General features: G+C 36.5%; 1 protein-coding gene across 1 annotated transcript in view; it reads left to right on the forward strand.

Moving 5' to 3' along the window:
* RSRC1 (arginine and serine rich coiled-coil 1) overlaps positions 1–23,849 on the forward strand; it is a 400,525-nt gene that overhangs the window by 3,550 nt on the left and 373,126 nt on the right. Inside the window, exons 3-4 of the mRNA XM_074405388.1 lie at positions 15,031–15,233; positions 16,033–16,158. Coding sequence (XP_074261489.1) covers positions 15,031–15,233; positions 16,033–16,158 — 329 coding nt within the window. The remainder of the gene's footprint in view (positions 1–15,030; positions 15,234–16,032; positions 16,159–23,849) is intronic.

Below are 23,849 nucleotides of genomic sequence, written 5' to 3' on the forward strand. Positions count from 1 at the left end.
CGGAGTCCGTGTCTCCTCTGAGCTGCTCGCCCCTCGGTCCGTGTTATTTACTGTACTATTCGTGTCCTGAAGCCCAAGCTGACTCCTCTATGGACAGACCCCGCTAAAAGGGACCGGTCGATTTAACAAGTTTCCCGAGCAGCTGCTCCCTGACAGGTCGCATTTTAAAGTGTTTCCTTAGCGCCCAGTCAAGGACAGCTCGATTTCCTTCGTTTCCTCTTTGAGGTCTCAGAACTCCCCACCCTTCTCCCTTACTCCCCGCACCGGATCCCTCTATGGTGAACTACAAGACTTCTTTAGCATCTTGGGAAACAGCTGAGTTGATTTCCTAATTTGAAAAACAAGAGATTATCCCTCTTCTAGTCTGAACAAAAAATTGACCTTAAGTTTGTAGCCCGTCTAATTTAATGTATTGCGGAGTGCTAAAAAAGAGACGCTCGCCAGGAGTAAAGGTCTCTCTCTCTCTCCCACTCACGATTTTAAATTCTGTTTCTGAACTATTTTTATCGGAAGGGGTTTTTATAGAAGAGAAACATCTATATTCCTGAGTCATTTGTCTGTATTGTGCAGGACAGGGCGTGCTGTGAGAAATGTGGCTATGCAAATATATACTCACAAAAGAATATTTACGTATGATAAGTTATATTTAAGTGTTTAAACACATATGCCACTTTAAGTGTACCTTTGGAGACATTTTTAAGCAGTCTGAATATTAACACAGACTTTCTGGAAGTTAAAGGTAACTTGATCATTATTTTGAATCTAATACTCTTAGTAAAAATAAGAGGAATTACAGAACATTGATATGTGTATCTTCCATCCATTGGTTAAGGCATCAAAATAAGTTAGCAGATAATTTGAGAAGTTCTGTCAAAACAACCTGAAACACTTGTAAAAAGAGAACACAGTTATAACTTGATATATTAGTGTTTTTCAAGTAGATGCAAATAGTACCTGGATATAATCTTATGTTATACTGCAGCACTCAGATTAAAATGTTCACATTTGATGAATTTAAGGATTATGTATATCATGCTTTTTAGAAATGTTGTTTTGCTTTTTATTCCTTTGAATTCTGAAGTTATCTTTCCTTCTGAAAACATTTCATTTTTTGCTACTTTTCAGAGAGCTAATGTCTTTGATTTTTCAGCAGCTATAGCTTTTAGCTATTAATACATTGTATTGGTGTTTTGTTACACCACAAAAGGGACTCAAATACTCAAAGTTTCCAAAGTTATATGAATTTAGAAACAATTTCACATTGAGTCGTGGGTTACTATCCGTTACTACTTTAATTCTGAAATTATCAGAGGAAAATAATCATAAAACTTTAATCCTTTATGAAAATCTGTTTTTAAGATTATTTAGCAGAAGGGCCAGTAATGGGTGAGCTAAGTGGATATGGTGCTCAAAGTGCTCTCAAACTGAGATGTTAAATGTGTATTCACAAATAACTCAAAAATAACCACTGTTAGAAGTTGGCTAAGGGATCAGGAGACCCACCAGCTACTTGTTTGCCTTTTTAAACACATGACTTTTAGGTTTGAACTCATATTTCATCTACTGAGCTTGAGGGAAAGATGACCAGTTTAAAGGTAATCAGCAAAGTCACAGACACAACTGTTGTGTAATTCAAACCAATAGACTTTCCACGATCTCAGCTTATTGGCTCATTGCATATTTAGGAATAGTAGTGTTGATAACAGATGGAGCTATGAGAAATCTTGAGTGTCTGACCACAGATTCCTACTGACCTAAGTGAAATTTACTTTTAAAAAGATTCAAGTTTTTAAAATCACATACTAATAAATGCTCACAAAGTTCCGATGACGTTGTTTCATTAAACAGTAAATATTTTCCAGAGACAGGACATTTCAAAATGTAGTTTGGGTAAAAACGCATTTATGGTAAAGCTCAGCTGACAGTCTGCAGACAGATACACAGGTTCCAATAAAATTCAGGACCCCAAGGGTTTCCCCAGCTCTCGAATTATTTAAAATAAACGTGTAGTGTTGTAGTAGTTAAGTTTTAAAATAGTGCCTCAAAATGGACTAGTTAAGGAACATTATTTAATGAAAAATATATTGTGGAGGTGATTTTTAACCGTCTCAGCTCTGTGGAAAACTGTAGCTTGGTTATCTAGCAGTGGTGAATGAGTTGGCTCTCACAGTCGGCCAAAATCCAGGGCAACAATTTATTTATCTTTGTAGCTTTGCTAAGAGTAAATGAGGAAAAAACAATTTTCATGTAAGGAAAAATAAGTAATGTAGCATGAATTACAGAAAATGCTGAGTCTCTTTAATTTCTATTGGTTTAAATAAAAAAAAAAAAACCATAAACCTGTAAATCTGATTTTTCTTTCACAAGAAACGGCTCCCCGCCTCGCCTCAGGCAGCCCTCTCCTATTCCTCTACTAACCAGTTACTTTAATCTGAGAAACTAATTTGCACTCAACTTGTGAGTGCCTTCACCTTCAGGGCAGAAGAAACACCGACTTTTAATGCATTTTTGCAAATAAATCATTACAATTTAATCACACACGACTCTATACAGACACACTCCCATGATTTATTATTGTTGGGCGAGTTTCCCCCTCCCCCAGCATGAGATAACCAATTTTGTTTCGTGTAGGTGTCATAAACACAACTTCCCACGATGCAGATATATTTACTGATTAACCATGACGATAACTACGACTACTAAGACAATAACGCTCTCCAGTCCCACCTTTATTGCTTTTGGTATCAATAAAATCAAAATAAACAAGCACGCAAAACATACGCCAAACAAAAAATTGGCAGCGTTTGCAATCTACTTTCTCGGCATTCCCAGCGCCTGGCAGCCTCCATCGATGCACTCGATATCTCGGCTGACGCTGCCTGGCGCTAGAACCAGGAAGGCGCTGAGCTTAAACTGGAGCAAGTACGTTGGAGGCCGGCGGCGCCCTGATCTGAGAAAAGTCTCAGGGTCTGCGGCGCTTGCAAGTCAACGGAAAGTGTGAGGCCAAAGGTCTGGACCTAGGTGATGCCCGCGACCAGAGCCTGGGGAGCGGCGCCCGGGGTTGCGGGGCTCCGAGGCCCTGCTCGGCGAGAGGCGGCGCGGGGCCTGGCGCAGTTTGGGGCTGGGTGTCTGCAGAGGGGTGGGCGGTGGCCTCGTGGCGTGCGGGGTGTCACCGTGCGCATGCGCCCCGCACCTGGTAGGCTCTCCCTGGGTCTAGGCTGATGGCTGTAGGGTGGGTGGGTGGCTGCAGGCCTCAAGCTTGGCCTTCCGTCTTGAGGACGTGTGGGAGAGTTCGCCGACTCCTCCCCTCGCCCCCCATTCCTGGTTCTTCCTCGCTGCTTTTGGGTTTCCTGGCTCATCTTGCAATATAAGCCTGGCGTTTCCTCACTAGCTCTAGGTAGGGTGGAGCAAGAGGGAGGCTGGATTGTGGTGCCCTCTATCCCATCCACTCCACTGTCTCTGCCTTAGATCCATCTCCCTTTCTGAATCCGCGACCCTTTCTGGCTGACACTGACTTGCTGAGAAGTGGTGCAGAGTGAAATAGACGTTCCTTTCTTGAAATATAAATATACTCGCCTTAAACATACTGTATATTCCCTTGACTTCTGTACTTGTGGCCATGTGACCGAGAGCATATGGCTCTGTTTACCTTTGCAAGAGGTTATAATCCACCGTAAAGCATGTTACCTGCTTTTGATTTTAGGTTAACCTTGACGTAATTTCTCTCTCAGAGGTTGTGTATCTTTAAATGTACACTGGAAACCTAAACAAAATTTTGTTTTTACACTTTCAGAATTAGCAGTAACCCAATTGTGTTTCAATTAACTAGGTAGTAGATAAGTAAATTCAAATGTCTTTATGTTGTCACTAGAAAGCATTCGAGTTGTCATCTTTGAACTTAGATGTTATAAAAGGTCTAAGTGAAGGAGGTAAGCAGAGTTCCCAAGTTTAAGATTTGGAGCAGGGGTGACAGTTGCAACCTTGGGGGAAATCCTTTGAGAACCTCTCTGTCTTAGAGTTTAGAAATATTCACTTTATTTGCAGGCAAGGATTTCATGCTAACTGATATAGCACTTTGTGTTTTTCAATAAGAGGGCTAAAAATGTCAAAATCTGAAAACGACAAAAACAGCTGGCACCTTTCTGTTAATTGGCCTTGCCAACACAACCAGTCTCGCAAAGAGGGTGTCATGAATTGGAAGAGTTCTGAAAGCAGGCTATTATGGTAGAGCTATACGTGTATTTCCTGTTTTCATTTTCAAACCATTGAGGAGAAATTCCTGTGATTGATAATGCTTTTTTAAAAAGACATGCCTGCAAGTTTTTAATTGTGATGGGAGAAATGTCTTGACAGAATTCTTTCTCTTTTGAGTATTACTTTGTTGTGCTTGAATTTTCCTTCATTCTTTTTACTGCCTTTGCATGGTCGTGTACTTGTTTATGGATTTCTTAATGTTAGTTTTCACTCCATTTTTACTTTTCTTCTTTGAGGTGAGTTTCCCATTGAAATGACCATTTTCACTTTTTCTGGCCATGTATCCAGGATCAAGAAAATTACAGTTTGATATATTAATGAGTGAGTAATGGAGAAGTAATTATAAGCTATCATGTCCTTTGAGAATCTTTGTTGTCTCAAACTGATTGCCTGTTCTCTGAAAAAGATAACTGTTTCTTGTACCCTTATCAATAATGGGGCAAAGGAACGATTTATGTAGTCCTTTGAGTTCTTTTTTCTTGAATGACCACATGTTGGTTTCACATCTTCAACCAGGCACCTCAACTTTACATTAAGATATTTTTGTAAATTGATGTCCTCCTGGAGTCATTACATGCCATGGCTTCAGTTCTGTAGTGGGAGTAGTTGGGTGAGATTTGCAACCATGAAGCTACAACCAGGAAGAACTACAGTGAGAACAGAAAACCAAGAGCTATAGGAGCTCTGTCCCATGTTGTCTTTTTCACCTACAGATAGATTGAAAATTCTTAGCTTGTGGGACTCTAAAAGGCTGTGCTCTTTTCATCATTCACTGCCCTTATCGGAAAGAACTATCAATGTGTCTTTCCATTCATCGCACCTTACTGGTGGAGTTAAGTATAAAGAATTTTTCCTTACTAGGAGTATGTAACGTAAATTGATCACCATGATTTGAATTGGCAAGTATATTTGATTACATACTGATAACGTTAGGGAGATCTAAGGGATAAGTTTATTTCCGTGGTGGTGAGCAGGACTTCAGTACCTGTCATTTATAGGGAAGACAATTTTGGGATCTGCCTTTTGTGATTTGCTGTTAGTGTTCACTCCCTTTTCTGAATAGTTGTTTGAAGTTAACTATAACAAAGAAATATGGTGACCTTTTGCTTTCTTTTGTTGAGATTAATTATACTTCAGTGTAATTTTTCTGAAATGTAAATGTTTCACTTGAAATATTTATAGTTTTGACACAGTGGTTTTTCAACCTTTTCTTGGTTTCTCTAAGGAAGGATTTTTTTCTTTAAGTTCTGGGGTACATGTGCAGAATGTGCAGATTTGTTACCTAGGTCGATATGTGCCATGGTGGTTTGCTGTACCTAAGTATTAAGTCCAGCATGCATTATCTGTTTTTCCTGATGCTTCCCTTCCCCCATGTCCCTACCACAGGCCCCAGTGTGTGTTGTTCCCCTCCCAGGTCCGTGTGTTCTCAGTTTTCAGCTCCCACTTATGAGTGAGAATATGTGGTGTTTGGTTTTCTGTTCCTGTGTTAGTTTGCTGAGGATAATGGCTTCCAGCTCCATCCATGTCCCTGCAAAGGACATGATCTCATTCTTTTTTGTAGCTACATAGTATTCCATGGTGCATATGTACCACTTCTTTATCCAGTCTATCATTGATGGGCATTTAGTTTTATTTTGTGTCTTTGCTATTGTGAATAGTGCTGCAATGAACATACACGTGCATGTATCTTTATAATAGAATTATTTCTATTCCTTTGGGTATATACCCAGTAATGGGATTGCTGGGTCAAATGGTATTTCTGATTCTAGGTCTTTTGGGAATCATCACACTGGTGATTCCTCAAAGAAGCACCAGTTCTGGACAATTCCTGTGACATCATCTTTCACAATGGTTGAACTAATTTACATTCCCAGCAACAATTTATTAATAAAAGCATTTCTATCTCTCCACAGCCTTACCAGCATCTGTTGTTGACTTTTTAATAATTGCCATTCTTACTGGTGTGAGATGGTATCTCATTGTGGTTTTGATTTGCATTTCTCTAATGATCAGTGATGCTGATCTTTTTTTCATATATTTGTTGGCCACATAAATGTCTTCCTTTGAGAAGTGCCTGTTCATGTTCTTTGCCTACTTTTTAATGGGATTGCTTTTTTTTTTCTTTTAAATTTGTTTAACATCTTTGTAGACTCTGGATATTAGACATTTGTGAGTTGTATAGCTTGCAAAAATTTTCTCCTATAGATTGTTTCTTTGCTCTAATGATAGTTTCTTTTGCTGTGCAGAAGCTCTTTAGTTTAATTAGATCACATTTGTAATTTTTGTTTTTGTTGCAGTTGTTTTTGATGTTTTTGCAATGAAATCTTTTCCCATGCCTATGTCCTGTATGGTATTGCCTGTATTTTCTTCTAGGGTTTTAATAGTTTTGGGTTTTACATTTAAGTCTTTACTTCATCTTGAGTTAATTTTTGTTTAAGGTGTAAGGAAGGGGTCCAGTTTCAATTTTCTGCATATGGCTAGCCAGTTCTCCCAGCAAGATTTATTAAATAGGGAGTCCTTTTCTCATTGATTGTTTTTGTCAGGTTTGTCGAAGATCAGATGGCTGTAGATGTGAATCTTATTTCTGGGTTCTCTATCCTGTTCCATTGGTCTGTGTGTCTGTTTTTGTACCAGTACCATGCTGTTTTGGTTACTGTAGCCTTTAGTATAGTTTGAAGTCGGGTAGAGTGATGCTTCCAGCTTTTTTCTTTTTGCTTAGGATTGTCTTGGCTATAAGGGCCCTTTTTTTGGTTCCACATGAATTTGAAAGAGTTTTTTTTTTTTTTTCCCCTAATTCTGTTAAGAATGTTAATGATATTTTGATGGGAATAGCATTGAATCTATAGGTTACTTTGGGCAGTATGGACATTTTCATGATATTGATTCTTCCTATCTACGAGCATGGAACGTTTTTCCACTTGTTTGTGTCCTCTCTGATTTCCTTGAGCAGTGATTTGTGTTCTCCTTGAAGAGGCCCTTCACTTCCCTTGTTAGCTGCATTCCTAGGTATTTTATTCTCTTTGTAGCACTTGTAAATGAGAGTTCATTCATGATTTGGCTCTCTGCTTGTGTGTTGTTGGTGTATAGGAATGCTTGTGATTTTTGCACATTGATTTTGTATCCTGAGACTTTGCTGAAGTTGCTTATCAGCTTAAGCTTTTGGGCTGAGATAATGGGGTTTTTCTAGATACAGATTTATGTCATCTGCAAACAAAGGTAATATGACTTCCTCTCTTCCTATTCTAATACCCTTTATTTCTTTCTTTTGCCTGATTGCCGTGGCCAGTGTTTCCAATACTGTGTTGAATAGGAGTGCTGGGAGAGGGCATCCTTGTCTGGTGCTGGTTTTTATGGGGAATTCTTCCAGCTTTTTCTCATTCAGTATGATATTAGTTGTGGGTCTGTCATAAATGGCTCTTATTATTTTGAGGTTTGTTCCAAGGAGGGATTTTTGTATCTTTCCTTAACAGTGTTAAATGTAATCAACCAGTCTTATTATGGATAAATTATATTGTTTGCAATTAGAACAAAGAAAAAGTTTATACCCACCTTCTTCTATTCTCCTTTTTTTTTGGTCACACCCAAGACACATAGATCTGTGTCCCTTCCTTTTTTCTACTTGTTTGTACCTTACTCAGAGATGTAGGATGAAGGACAGAAATAGAGATTAGGAATAACTATAGATATCTTAGAGCAGTAGTTCTCAAACATTTTAGTCTTAGGATCTCTTTACACTGAAACATTGTTGAGCACCCCAGTAACTTTTATTTATTTGGATTATATCTATAAATATTTACCTTATTAATTAAAAATTGGAAATCTTTATGAATTCACTTAAAATTACAATAAACCTAAAATATGGTAACATAAATTAATATATTTGATATGAAAAATAACTATTTTCAAAACAAACAGTAGGAAAAGTGGCATTATTTTCCTTTTTTGCAAATCTCTAATACCTGGTTTAGTAGAAGATGGCTAGATTTCTCGTATCTGCTTCTTCATTGAGTTCATTGAGATATATCGTTTTGATTAAAGTTTATGAAGAAAATCTGGCTTTACACAGATTACATTGTTGGAAAAGATAGTGTTTTAGTACTCTTTTCAGGTAATTATGTCTTTTGTATTGTAACAGAAGTTGATAAGTGTTAATTTCTTGAAGTTATGTTTTAATATGGTTTTTGAAACCATATGCATGACCTTTGGTACTCCATTATGTTGAAATCTATTGGTCTGACTTACACTCTGAATGGATCTTTTACCCATGCATGATTTTGTGACATCTTGCATTGGCCAATTGGAAAATATTGATTCGGTGAGTTAGGCATATCTTTTAAATGTAGACACTCTTAATTATGTATAAAAAACTGCTGTATGTTACTATCACCATTGATCTCTGAAGTTTTAAAGTATTTAGAAGCTATCATTCTCACGGTGGCAATACAAATTATACGGAATTCAAATTTTTGCTTGCGAGCTTGAATTTTATTATTAGCAACAAATACTGTTTTACTTGAAATGAAAGGATCCCTTCATATTTTTTTTTTTTTTTTTTTTTTTTTTTTGAGACGGAGTTTCGCTCTTGTTACCCAGGCTGGAGTGCAATGGCGCGATCTCGGCTCACCGCAACCTCCGCCTCCTGGGTTCAAGCAATTCTCCTGCCTCAGCTTTTGTATTTTTAGTAGAGACGGGGTTTCACCATGATGACCAGGATGGTCTCGATCTCTTGACCTCGTGATCCACCCGCCTCGGCCTCCCAAAGTGCTGGGATTACAGGCTTGAGCCACCGCGCCCGGCCAGGATCCCTTCATATTTGAGAAAAGGTCTTCCATATACTCAAGTGTGCATAGTTATAGCCAGTTTTTAAAATAAAATAATGTTTCATAATAAAAGGAGCTAACTTAAGTTGCAATTCAGTTACATAAATGCTTGTTTGTGAAATAATCATCATTCTTAAATATATGGCAAAAGTTATGTGTGTCTCTCATTTCATAACAGTATTAAAAAGATGTATACTCGAGTGGAAATTTAGTAAAATTTATGATTTTTACTGCTTTATCGAGGACTTTTTTTTTTTTTTTTTTTTTGAGATGGAGTTTCGCTCTTGTTGTTCAGGCTGGGGTGCAATGGCGTGATCTCGGCTGATTGCAACCTCTGCCTCTGGGGTTCAAGTGATTCTCCTGCCTCAGCCACCAGGTAGCTGGGATTATAGGCATATGCCACTATGCCTGGCTAATTTTGTATTTTTAGTAGAGACGGTATTTCTCCATGTTGGTCAGGCTGGGCTCAAACTCCTGATATCAGGTGATCCGCCTGCTTCGGCCTCCGAAAGTGCTGGGATTACAGGTGTGAGCCACTGTGCCTGACTGAGGACGTTCTTAATTGAAATTCCTTTTTTTTTTTTAAACTGTGACTGTACGTCAGTGAAGAATACAGTGACTACTAAGTATAATTTGGTGCCTCTGCCTTGATTTGTGCTAAGGTGCCAGCAGTTTTGTCCACTATTACTTTTGTACCATCAGTGCAAAAGTCGGCACAGTGAAAAAGGTAACTAATGTTTCAATATTACAGCGAATATAATTTTGGCTTCTTGGGTCCCCTGAAAGTGTTGTAGAGATCCCCAAGGGTCTACAGGCCTCATTTTGAAAATTGCTGGTAGTAGAATGTAAGCTTCTGTAGGGAAAGGATCTTTGTCTCTTTCTCATTGATGGATTGTTTATATGCTGTCAGTCTGGTATGTCTTACCTATCTCCAGTGTAAGATTACTTACATTTTGAATCTGGGTTGTAGATTTGAGTCTGTCAGTTTACCCTTCTTTTCATGGAGTACACTGTCCAGCAATTTCATGAAAAGGGGAGAGTGTGGAGTATAATTTCGAGACCTTACATATCTGAAAATATCTTTATTCTAATCTCATAGTAGAGCAATGATTTGGCTGGATAGAGAGTCTAGGTTGAGATTCATTTTACCAGAATTTTAAAGGAAAGTCTCCGTTGTTTTCTGTGTTGTGAAAAACCCCTCTGCCTTTTTTTGTGCTACCCATATATGTTTTTTATCTTTAGAAATTTCTAGGATCTTCTCTATATTCCTGGTGTCTGAAGTTTTTATGAGATATACTGGGTGTATCTTTTAAGGAAAATCATTGTCTCAGGAACTTAGGGCAATTCGTCTTTCAATTATGAAATTTTGAGACAAGGATGTACTCTTTTGCCCAGTCTGGAATGCAGTAGGGTGATCCTAGCTCACTGTAGCCTGGAACTTCTGGGCTTAGACAATCCTCCTGCCTCTGCCCTGGTAAGTAGCTGGGACTACACGTGCGCGCCACCACGCCCAGCTAATTTTTTTGTAGCGATGGAGGTTTCACCATGTTGCCCAAGTTGGTCTCAAACTCTAGCAATCCACTCACCTTGGCCTCCTAAAGTGCTGGGATTACCAATGTGAGCCACCAGGCCTGACCTGGAAATTTAATTTTTGGATAATTTTCCTTCATCCCTTTTCTCTCTGTATTTTAAGACAGGATCTCACTTTATCACCCAGGCTGGGGTGCAATGGTGCAATTATAGCTCACTTCAACTCCTGGGATCAAGATGTCCTCCCGCATCAGCCCTCAGAGTGGCTGAGACTACAGGTCCCATGCCATTACACTGGGCTTCTCTGTTATTTTTTATAGAATGCATATCAATTGTATTTTGTACTTTCAGATAGATCCTCTTCTGTTTTTAAAATGTTTGTCTGTTTTTCTTTCTTTTTTTGAGTCCTTCAATCTTTTTTCCAACCTTATTGTTTTTGTTTTCTGTGTGTTTTCTTGAAACAGGGTCTTGCTCTGTCTCCCAGGTTGGAGTGCAGTGGCGCAGTATTGGCTCACCCTAGCCTCTCCCACCTGGGCTCAGGTGATCCTCCTGCCTCAGCCTCCTGAGTAGCTGGGACTACAAGTGTGCACCACCATGCCCAGCTAATTTTTGTATTTTTTTTGTAGAGACCAGTTTTCATCATGTTGGTGGGGCTGGTCTCAAACTCCTGGCCTCAAGCAGTCTGTCTGCCTTGGTTACCAAAGACTGGATTACAGGCTTGAGCCATGGCGCCTGGCCTGTTTGTGTGTGTGTGTGTGTGCGCGTGTGTGTGTGTGTGTAATTGTCATTTCTTTAAATTTTAAGCTCTCTGTCTTATTTTTTGAATGTTCCTCCTACTCTTGTTTGCTGGATTGTCATCTCATATGTTAATATCTGAGGATATTAACTGTGATTTTTGTTCTTAATCTGAGGATATTAACTGATTTTTGTTCTTAAAGTTTTCTTCTGTATGTTCTGGTTTACTATCAGTTGCTTATTTTCTTCCTGTTTTGGTTTCTGTCTTTTATGGTGAAGACTTTCATCATGTTTGGTAATATTCTGTTGTATATTTGGCAAAAAGTTAACAGAAAGAAATGTTTATAGAAAAATGTTGTAAATACAGCTGTAACCTGCATTTAAGGTTTGGGCTTGTCAACTAGTAGAGCGTCAACCAGTAGGGTGATTGGATAGGGGCCTGTCCTTTTTGTAGGGAACCCTCAAAAACGTATGTATCTTTTCTTAGGTGTTGTTCAGTTTTTGCAGATATTCAAGAATCCTCTAATTGCCATTGTAGGAGATATGCTTGACTTTAGAATTCTGGATCCAAGCACACAGAGGGCTATTAGTTTTACCGTTTGATTATAGACTTTAACTTAACTTAATCCCTTTAACTTTTAATTTGGCATCTTTGCCTTTTTTAACTTTGTCCTTGGACCTGGTGCTTCTTTGATTCACTTTTCCCCAAAAATAAACCTTCTCTCCTATGGGGATTGGGAAAGAGTATCACCTGGCTGGATAGAATGGAGGAACTCAGGGATACTACATAAATTCAATCAATTTCTTTGTTTTTAGCCTTGTGCCGCATTGTGCCTCCTCTGATATCTGGTGTCTTAAATTCCTGATACTTTCTGATTTTTGCTATGTGAATTTGCTTTTCTCTTGTTGGAATTCTCTACCGTTGCCTGATAATAAGCTTTCTTAGCTCTAATCCTCCATGTGTTTTTCATTTGCCAAAAGTTTGTTGACATATCTTATCTACTATTTCTGTTGTTTTCTAGCCTCTGTCCTTTCAAATTTATACTTTTTAATTTCTTTAATCTTATGTTGGTATTTTTAAAAACAAGATAATAAGATAGTAAAAAGGCATTTTAATTTAAATGGTTATTTGTGTGTAAACGACATTCTTAAATGATTAAAGGTAAAAACAAGAAAGGAATTAAAAGCCAAGAAATAAAAAAATTAATTGTTATCACTTAATTGTGTACATATTTCTTAACATGGATATAAATATATATGTGTGTGTGTGTGTGTGTGTGTAATATACACACATACATATGTGGATATCATATAATGGATATGTGTATATATTTTATGTATAAATAGATATTTACATACACATGTTTGAATATATATGTATGTACAGATATACCTTATGTATGTCTGTATTGTTTGTAATACGTACATGTTTGTATTTACATATATAGATACATGTTGTACACGTGTATACTTTGATAATCATATTCTTTTAAAGCTGGAAAGTATCATGGTCATCTTTTACCTATTGTAGTTTAATTTTTTTTTTTTTTTTTATGTTTTTATTGAGACGGAGTGTCGCTCTTGTTACCCAGGCTGGAGTGCAATGGCGCGATCTCGGCTCACCGCAACCTCCGCCTCCTGGGTTCAGGCAATTCTCCTGCCTCAGCCTCCTGAGTAGCTGGGATTACAGGCACGCACCACCACGCCCAGCTAGTTTTTTGTATTTTTAGTAGAGACGAGGTTTCACCATGTTGACCAGGATGGTCTCGATCTCTCGACCTCGTGATCCACCCGCCTCGGCCTCCCAAAGTGCTGGGATTACAGGCTTGAGCCACCGAGCCCGGCTTAATTTTTTTTTTTAATGAGGATACCGGCATAGATGGGTTAGTGATTTACTGATAGTTTCAAAACCACGTGTTCCCAGTGTTTTGTTAAACTGTAAAAATCTTAGACATGTGAACAACTTGGAGGTTCAGAGCTATATTTAAAATCCTTAATTCTGGCTCTAGGTAAATAGCTTCAAGTTTTGATTTGAATCATAATAGTTTTTTTCAACTGGTATTGCATTGGAATCAGGGAGGGGCTGGCTCACTTGATGCTTCTGAAAGCAAAGCAGTAATTTAACATATTATGAGTTGGCACAAAAGTAATTGTGGCTTTTGCCATTACATTTAATGTAATATATTTATTAGTATTAAATACATTAATATAGAAATATATTTAATACTAATTAATATTAATTATAATATAAGGATTAATATTAAATGTATTAATACTTATTAATTAAAACATTGTATTTATATTAATATATTTAGTAACAATTAATATGTTACATTAAAAGTAATGGCAAAAACTGCAATTACTTTTGTACCAACATAATAATTTGTTTATAATGATGGTATTTAACTTATTTTGAATAAATATTAAAGATGATGTGAACTTTTATTTATCTGATCTAAGTGATTACAGTGAATCTTGTTTTTATATGAGTTTGAAAGATAACTAATAACTATTTTAATAAAAAAATTATTGCATATGAGAATCTAAAGTTTAAAGTAAAACAACGAAGCTTCTTATCAGCCAAGTTAATTCCTAAATATACAAGGCTTAGGTTCTATTTTTTTTTCCTCATTGTACACTAAATGTCTGTGTTACCGTAATTATATAGAAATAGTTTGAAAAAATTATATTTTATTCATTTAAATAATAATTTTCATAAGTACCTTTAAAAATTCTCTCAATGGATACCATTATAATAATGCTATGATGAGTGTTTTCATGAATATATCCTTTAGACATTTTTTTAAGATATATTTGTAGAGGTAGGATTTCTCTGTCAAAAAAGCATCAACATTTTTAGATTATTATCACTCAATTGTGTACATATTTCTTAACATGGATATAAATATATATGTGTGTGTATAATATACACACATGTAAATATCTGTTATATATAATATATGTATAATGGATATCTATTATATATATTTAAATTATTGTTTTATTGCTTTCTAAAAAGATTATTCTACCACCTTATATAGGTACTAGCAATGTGTGAAGAGCTGACTGATTTCACAATAACCTCATTAACTTTCTCCCCTAAGTTTCATAAGTGAAATGATTATAGTTCATTGTTTCAGTTTGTACTTTGTTGATGATTAATGAGGTTTTATCTGTTTAAAAATGTAGAATTTTCTGTTAGAAAAATGCAACTCTAAGATAGTAAAATATCTTTCATCATCAGAGAATGTGAGAATAAAGGAATAGTTGGTTGATTGCTAAAGAATATGTCATATAATTAATGAGAAATGTAACTTAAAATATCAGATAATTGTTATTAAGAACTGTTCTCATGTCTTGTCAGGAAGGCAGGCACATAAACAATATTACTTTAAGCCTTTTAAAAATTTTACAAAGTTTTATAAAAAGTAGTAAATTGAGGTAAGAAACAGTGGCTCATGCCTGTAGTCCCAGCACTTTGGAAGGCCTGCAGGAGGGTCACTGGAGTCCAGGACTTCCAGGTTACAGTGAGCTATGATTGTACCACTGCACTCCAGCCTGGGTTTCCCTCTCTCCAGAGGGAGACCTCGTCTCTAAAAAAAAATAAATAAATGAAATAAAATAAAAAATTAATTCATTGCATTTCATCCATTGTGCCACCATGTTAGAAATAATATTCTTCTAATTTAAGCTTATAGAAATGGGACGTCGGTCATCAGATACTGAAGAAGAAAGCAGAAGCAAGAGAAAAAAGAAACACCGTAGACGCTCCTCCTCCAGCAGTTCTTCAGATAGTAGAACATACAGCCGGAAGAAAGGAGGAAGGAAATCAAGATCAAAGTCAAGATCTTGGTCCAGAGATCTTCAGCCTCGCTCACATTCTTATGATAGAAGGTGATTTTCATAATTGTTATTTATATAGTAATGAGGATAACATTCTTTAACATTTATGTTTTTGTATTTTTAATTTTGCTGGATAAAAACATTTTTCTTTTACTAGCTATATATTTGTGAAAGTTAAGTCCCAACCCAGAGGTTGGGGTTTTTTATTCCTACCAGGTCCAGTCCATGGGTCTAGTGTCTTCAACCTTTGTTTATTCTTAGTAGGCAAATAGTTATAAACCGGGATAGTTTTCTTTTTAAATTTAATTTTTTTTAGAGACAAGATCTTGCTGTCACTCAAGCTGGAATGCAGTGGTGTAGTCTTAACTCTTGGACTCAAGGGATCCTCCCACCTCAGCTTCCTGAATAGATGGAACTATAGTTACGTGCCCCATGCCTGGCTAAGCTTTTTATTTTTATCTTTTACAGACTGGGTCTTGCTGTGTTGCTCAAGCAGGTATTGAATTCTTGGCCTCAAGTGGTTCTCCTGCCTTGTCCTTCCAACGTGTTGGGATTATAGGCATGAGCTATTGAGCCTGGCCTTGGTTTAGTTTTCATACTATGTAATCTGATGATATTTGGAAAGATTCTAAGACCCATAATACCTTAATTAGTAGCTGATCCAATCACTAAGTTATGTATCAGTCATCTGACTGTTCAAGATAAATAACATTTTAAATTATCTTTATTTGCTTCTGGGAAAGAGTGAGACAGTAAAAATGAGATTATTCTTTAGCATCTAGAAGGTTTTTCCTTAATGCTCATAATAAGAATTTTTATAGCAATGATCTTTGATTATATTTTATTTCAGACGCAGGCATCGATCAAGCAGTAGCTCTTCGTATGGCTCTAGAAGGAAACGAAGTCGAAGTCGTTCAAGGGGTCGAGGGAAATCCTATAGAGTTCAGCGGTCTAGGTCAAAAAGCAGAACAAGAAGGTATGCATTATTAAGTATTTATTGCTTTGTAACAAATTATTTCCAAACTGTGCTGCAACAATCATTTATTTTCTCATGATTATATAATTTTGACTGAGCTTAACTGGCACTTATTTTTTCTCACCTGGGGTCATTCCTGCAGTTATAGTCATCTGATAGCTTAATTAGAACTGGATGGTCCAATGTGGCCTCACTCATATATCTTGTATTTGGTTCTGGTTGTTGGCTGGGGTGTACGTGGTTTCTCATTGTCCAGTAGGCTAGGCTGGGTTTTTTTTCGGCCTAGTGGTGGTAGCATGTGTGTTCCCCAGACGTGAGTTTACTAGAATTTTGTTAAGGATTTTCGCGTCAGTATTCATCATGGATTTTTGGTTTGTAATTTTCTCATAATATATTTGTCTGGCTTTGGTATCAGAGTAATGCTGGCCTCATAAAATGAGTTTGGAAGTGCTCCCTTCTTTGCAGTTTCTTGGAAGATTTTGAAAAGGATTGACGTTAATTCCTTTTTTTTTTTTTTTTTAATTGTATTTTAAGTTCTGGGGTACATGTGCAGATCGTGCAGGATTGTTGCATAGGTACACACAAGGCAATGTGGTTTGCTGCCTCCATCCCCCTATCACCTCCATCTGGCATTTCTCCCCATGTTATCCCTCCCCGACCTCCCCACTACCCCACTGTCCCTCCCTTGGCCTCCCCAACAGACCCCAGTGTGTGATGCTTCCCTCCCTGTGTCCATGTGTTCTCATTGTTCATCACCTGCCTGTGAGTGAGAACATGTGGTGTTTGATTTTCCGTTCTTGTGTCAGTTTGCTGAGAATGATGGTTTCCAGATTCATCTATGTCCCTACAGAGGACACAAACTCATTTTTTATGGCTGCATAGTATTCCATGATGTATATGTGTCACATTTTCCTTGTCCAGTCTAGGGCTGATGGGTATTTGGGTTGGTTTCAGGTCTTTGCTGTTGTAAATAGTGCTGCTATGAACACTGTTCGTTGTAACAGAATGATTTATAATCCTTTGGATATATACCCAGTAATGGGATTGCTGGGTCAAATGGAATTTCTTTTTAAATGTTTAGTGGAATTCTGCAGTGAAGCTGTCTGCTCCTGGGCTTGTCTTTGTTAGAAGGTTTTTGCTTACTGATTCAATCTCCTTATTAGTTATAGGTCTGTTAAGATTTTCTTTTTCTTCATGATTCAGTCTTGATAGGTGCTATGTTTCTAGGAATTCATCCATTTCTTCTAGGTTATCCAGTTTATTAGTGTTCTTAGTAGTCTTTTATAATCTTTTTGATTTTTATGGCATCAATGTTAATGTCTGCTATTTCATTTCTGATTTTAGTTATTAGCCTTCTGGTATTTTTTTCTTCTTTTTCTCTTTTTTGGTTTAAAAATGTTGCTCTGTTGCCCAGGCTTGGGTTCATTGGTGCAGTCAGCTCACTGCAGCCTCAAACTTCTGGGCTGAAGTGATTCTCTTGCCTCACCCTCCTAAGTGACTAGGACTATAAGCATACGCCACCAGGCCTGGCTGATTTTTTAAAATATATTTTGTAGAGGTCAGTGTCACCATATTGCTCAGGCTAGTCTCCCAACTCCTGGCCTCAACTGGTTGTCCTACCTTGTCCTCCCTAAGTACTGAGGTTATAGGTACCAGCTAGCTTGCTTGGCCTCATTTTTTCTTAATCTGGCTAAGTACTTGTTAATTTTATGTTGTTTTTTTCAAAAAAAACCTTAGTTTTATTGATTTTTTTTCCCTGAAAAGTTTTTCTCTTTTTGTATTCTCTATTTCATTTTTTTTTTTCTGTAATCATTTTTATTTTCTTCCTTTGGCTAATTTTTGGTTTAATTTGTTCTTCTTTAGTTCCTTGAAGTATAAAGTTAGATTGATACGAGATTTTTCTTTTTTTCTTAAATGTAGATGTTCATGGTAAAACTTTCCTCTCAATATTGCTTTTGCTGCTTCTCTTAAGTTTTACCATGTGTGTTTGTGTCTTCATTTGTCTGAAAGCTATTTTCTAATTTATCTTATGATTTCTTCTTTGATATATTCGGTTGTTCAAGAGTGTGTAATTTCTGCATATTTGTGGATTTTCTGATTTTCCTACTGCTATTGATTTCTAGTTTCAGTTCTTTCTGTTTTGAAAAGATACTTGCTATGATTTCAGTCTTATTAAATTTCTTAAGCCTTGTTTTGTGGCTTAACATGAAATCCGTCCTGGAGAATGTTCCATGTATGCTTGAGAATAATACATATTTTGCTGCTGTTGTGTGGAGTGTTCTGTATATGTATGTTAGGTCCAATTCACCTGTAGTGTTCTTCAGGTTCTCTTGTCTTATGTCTTAGTTTTCTATCCATATTGAAAGTGGAGTAGTGAAATATCCTACTGTTACTGTGTTACTAAATATTTCTCCCTTTTATTTGGCAATGTTTGCTTTGTATATTTGGGTGCTCTGGTGGTAGGTGCATATATATATTTATAAATTGTTATATATTCCAGAATAATGACCCATTTATCATTATATTATTATCTTTTTTTCTTGTGACAGTCTTTGACTTAAAGTCTATTTTGTCTGATATAAGTATGGCCACTTCTCTTTGTTGGTACCATTTGCATGGATTATCTTTTTCCATCTTTTTTAGTATATGTGTGTGTTTACATCTAAGGCACATATTTTATAAACATTATATACTGTCATTGTATCTTACGTGTATGCGTGTGGGTTTTGAAAAATCCGTTCAGCTACTCTGTGTGTTTTGTTTGGGGAGTTTAATCCAGTTACATTTACAGTAATTACTCATGGGGAAGGACTTAACAGTTGCCATTTTGTTGATTGTTTTCTGCCTTGTAGCTATTTTGTCTTGTGTCTCCTGCTGCTTTCCTTTTTGTTTTGTTGATTTTTGTATTGACATGCTTTGATTTTTTTTTTTCCGCATTTTATTTTGTATATGTTCTATAGGTATTTTCTTTGTGGTTGCCATGAGGCTTATATACAACATTATCTATTTTAAGTTGGTATAACCTTTGTTTGTATACAAAAATACTACTCTTGTATATTTCTCCACTCCTATTTTATGTTATTGATATCACAGTTTATATCTTATTGTATCCATTAATGTAGTTTATATTTAGTTATTTTTTATGCTGTTGACTTTTCAATTCTGTGTATCAATTAACAATGTTTTATATGACACCGTTACAGTGTTATTGTACTCTGTACTTGTGTATATATTTACCTTTACCAGTGAGCTTTATGTTTTTCTGTACTTTTGTGTTGCTATCTAGTGTTGGGTCATTTCCACTTGCAGGATTCCTTTTAGTATTTCTTGTAAGACAGGTCTGGCAGTGAAGAACTCCCTTAGCTTTTGTTTATCTAGGAAAGATTTGATTTGTCTTTGTTATTGTAGAACAGTTTTGCTGGATATAGTGTTCTTAATTGACAGGTTTTTTTTGTTTATTGTTTATTGTTTTTGTTTTTGTTTTTTTAGCACTTTGAATATATCACTCAATTCCTTTCTGGCTTGTAATGTTTTCACTGTAAAATTGCTGAAATCTTACAAAAACTCCCTTGCATATGATCTGTTTAATGATATCTTATAGCCCCTTATGCTTCTTTCACTTTTGTTTATTCTTTTTCCTTTTTGCTTTCCTGACTCAATAATTTTAAATTGACCTTTCTTTATGTTTTCTGATTTTGTTCTTCTTCTTGACTACTTTTGGTATTGAACTTCTCTAGTGAATTTTTTCAATTCAGTTATTGTATTCTTTTGTGCTAGCATTTTTGCTTTTTTTTAAAATATAATTTATATCTTTGTTGATAGTCTTGTTTTTGTTTATACTTTATTTTCTTGGCTTTGTTTAGTTGTCCATCTATGTTCTTTTTTGGATCATTGAGCTTTAAGACAACTATTTTCATTTCTTTGTCAGATAATTTACATATCTCAGTTTCTTTGAGGTTGGTTTCTGGGAATTTATTTGTTCCTTTGATTGGGATAGGTTTCCTTCTTTCTTTGGCTGCCTTGTGATTATTATTTTTTGGCTGAGGTTTATGCAGTTTAAAAAAACAGCTGCCTTTCCTAGTCTTTATGGACTGGCTTCTTATGGGGAAAGTCCTTCACCAATCAGCCTTTTTCAGTGTATGCTAGTTTCCTCATCAGCGCCCTTTAGCAGGTGAGAGGTATCATTCCCTCTGATAGCTCTCCAAAATGCTGGAATATTTGAAGCATGTACTTCACTCTTCTCTCTTACTCATGACAAAGAAACAACAAGTTGAATGTCTTTTCCCAATGGTGCTGAGTCATCCCAGTCTCTGTCTTTGGTACTGCTGGCTCTGTGGTGCCAAAGTTGGCTCTGTTCTCTTTTGTTTTTGTTGGCACCCAGAAATCTAACCTATGCTGTTTCCATTAGTGTTCCAGGCAAGACAGAAACCCATCCCTTGGATAGCCCTGAGAAAAGTCAGAATGTTAACATTCCATGTTTCTTTTTCCCCCCCATCCCTTACCCCAGAAGCCATGAGCTGAGCTAGAGAGGGGCAGACAAAGGAAAATGGTTCTTCTTTCCTATTTCACTGAGGCTGTACTTGGCTTTGAGCTTGCCTGGAAGACTGCAACTTCTTAACTGTTTTTTGAAGTTCTATACAGGTATTTGGTTTGTATATTATTGTTTTATCAGTGTCTTTCTGGGGGAATGAGGGCTGGGGCTTCCTATTCTGCCATCTTGCCATCATCATTCCAAATTAACTTTTTTTTTGTTTCTTACAGGCTTTTTCTAACTTTTATTTTAAACTAATTTTAGACTAACAGAAAAGTTGTAAAAAATAATACAGAATTTCCTTGTACCCCTCATATCACCTCACTTGGTACAATAATCAAAAGCAGGAGATTAACATTGGTACAGTTCTAGTACTAGGCTATAAATTTTATCAGTTTTCTCATAATGCTCTTTTTCTGCCTCAGGATCCAATCCAGGATTTTATGTTGCATTTAGTTCTAAATATCTCCTTAGCTTCCTCCAGTCTATGAGAGTTCCTCATCCAAAGACTTGTACAAAAACCAGTCTGTGCTTGTCTTCCATGACATTGGCACTTTTGAGGAATAATAGCATTTATTTTGTAGATTGTCCCTCAGCCTGAGTTTGTGTGATCTTTTCTCATGATAAGAGCAAGCTATGCATTTTTGGCAAGAATATGAGAGAAATGACATTGTGTCTTTCTTAGCATATGAAGGAGTCTGTGATACTGCTATGTCACTAGTGGTGTTAACCTAGATCATGTAGATAGGGTACCAGGTTTCACCTGTGAAGTTACTGTCTTTTCTTTTGTAGTTGATAGATATCTTGGGAGGGATGTTTTCCGACTATAGATATTCTACGCTTCTCCTCAGCCCTTCACTTACTTTAGCATCGCTCAGTGGTTTTCTTCTGTAGCAGTTACTTTGGGGTTTGCCAGATGATTGAAATTAATTTTTGTATATGGTATGAGTTAGGGGTTTAGGTTCAATTATTTCCTTCATATGGAGGCCTAGCACCATTTTCTCTTTTTCTTTTTCTTTCTTTCTCTTTCTTTCTTTCTCTCTCTCTCTTTCCTTCCCTCCCTCCCTCCCTCTCTCCTTCCTTCTCTCCCTCCCTCCCTCCCTCCCTCCCTTCTTTCTTTCTTTCTTTCTTTCTTTCTTTCTTTCTCTCTCTCTCTCTCTCTCTCTTCTTTCTTTCTTTTATCTCACTCTGTTGCTTGCACTGGAGTGCAGTAGCGCAATCTTGGGTCACTGCAACCTCTGCCTCCTGGGTTCAAGGAATTTTTGTGCTTCAGCCTCCTGAGTAGCTGGTATTACAGGCATCCATCACCACACCCAACTAATTTTTATATTTTTAGTAGAGGCAGGGTTTCACCATGTTGGTCAGGCCGATCTTGAACTCCTGGTCTCAAGTGATCTGCCTGCTTTGGCCTCCCAAAGTGCTGGCATTACAGGTGTGAGCCACCACGCCTGGCTGGTCTAGCACCATTTTCTTACTGAGTAGTCTCAGTACCTCTGTTGAAAACCAACTGACTATATAAATGTGACTCTATTTTGGATTGTTTATTTGGTTCCATTCTTTTGTCTGTTTTTATACTAGCCTTACACAATTTTGATTTCTGTGGTTTTATAGTAAGTCTTAAAGTCAGGTGTTATTGCTTACCTTTTCATATAAGTTTTAGAATCAGCTTGACAGTTTTGTCAAAAAGCCTGCTGGGATTTTGATTTTGGGTGTTTATTGAATCAGTAGAATAGGAGAATTGACATCATAGAATGTTTCAATTAATGAACATGGTGTATCTCTTCATTTATTTGGTTTTTCTTTAGTTTCTCCCAACAATATTATGTAGTTTTCAGTATAGAGGTCTCACACATTGTCTTATTCAGGGCAGTTGTGACAAGATACTGTGTGACTTAAACAACATAAATTTCTTACCGTTCTAAAGCCTGGGAGGTTAGAGATTGGGGTGACAGCATGGTTCGGTTCTGGTGAGGTCCTTCTTTTAGGCTGACAGATGGCTGTCTTCTTCTTGTGTCCCGTGGTACATTTTGGAGAGCATAGAGAGGAAGCAAATTCCTCTCTTACCTCTTCTTAGAAGGCCATAAATCCTATCAAGAGGGCTCCACTCTCATGACCTAATTACCTCCCAAAGGACCTATTTTCAAATACTATCACATTGGTCATTAGCATTTAAAGGGTATGATTTTTTCAGGATACAAGCATTCAGTCTATAGCACACATATTTTGCTAAATGTATTTCTACATTTTTGACATTGTTGAAAATGAAATTATTTTAAACATTTTATTTTCCAATTATTTGTTGAGTACAGGGTGAATATTCCTTGTCTGAAATACTTGTGACCTAAAGTGTTTTAGATTTTGGATTTTTTCAGATTTTGTAATATTTACATATACATAATGAGGTATCTTGGAGATAACACCGAAATCTAAACACAAAATGTATGTTTCATATATACCTTATACACATAGCCTGAATGCAGTTTTATAGTATTTTAAATTATTTTATGAATAAAACAAAGTTTGCATACATTAAAACATCAGAAAGCAAAGGTGTCTGATATGGGATTTTCCCCTTGTGGCATCATGCTGGCGCTCAGAAAGTTTCAGAGTTTGGAGTATTTTGGATTTTTGGATTAGGGATGCTCAACCTGTATATAGAAATATAAGTAATTTTGTGTGTGTTTTATATTTATATGTTTTGTACCTTTTGTATTTTACTTATTTTTGTATGTTTAGTTTGTATCCTGTAACCTTTCTACTCTTATTAGTTCTAGCAGATATTTTGAAGATAGCTTTTTTCCATGAAAACAATTAATTACCTGAAAACTGAGAGTTTTACATCTTATTAGAATTGTTTGCCATTTCTGCAGTTTTCTTGGCTCATTGCAGTGTCTAGGACTTCTATGCTGAAGAAAAGTGATGAGAGTGGGGAAATTTGCCTTTTTTTCCTATCTTTGGAAGACAGTATTCAGTCTTTTTTTTTAAGTATATGTTAACTTTAAGTTTATTGTGGTCGCCTTTTATGGGACTGAAGAATACCGCCGTATTTCTTGTTTGCTGGAAATTTTTTAGTACCAATCACTTGGTTTTTGTTAAAGGCTTTTTCTTTATTTAGTGGGATGATTATGGTCTATTTTTGGATACATTTTCATCATTTTTT

Source organism: Saimiri boliviensis, chromosome 9, assembly GCF_048565385.1.
Source record: "Saimiri boliviensis isolate mSaiBol1 chromosome 9, mSaiBol1.pri, whole genome shotgun sequence".
In the NCBI taxonomy this organism is placed as follows: Eukaryota; Metazoa; Chordata; class Mammalia; order Primates; family Cebidae; genus Saimiri; species Saimiri boliviensis.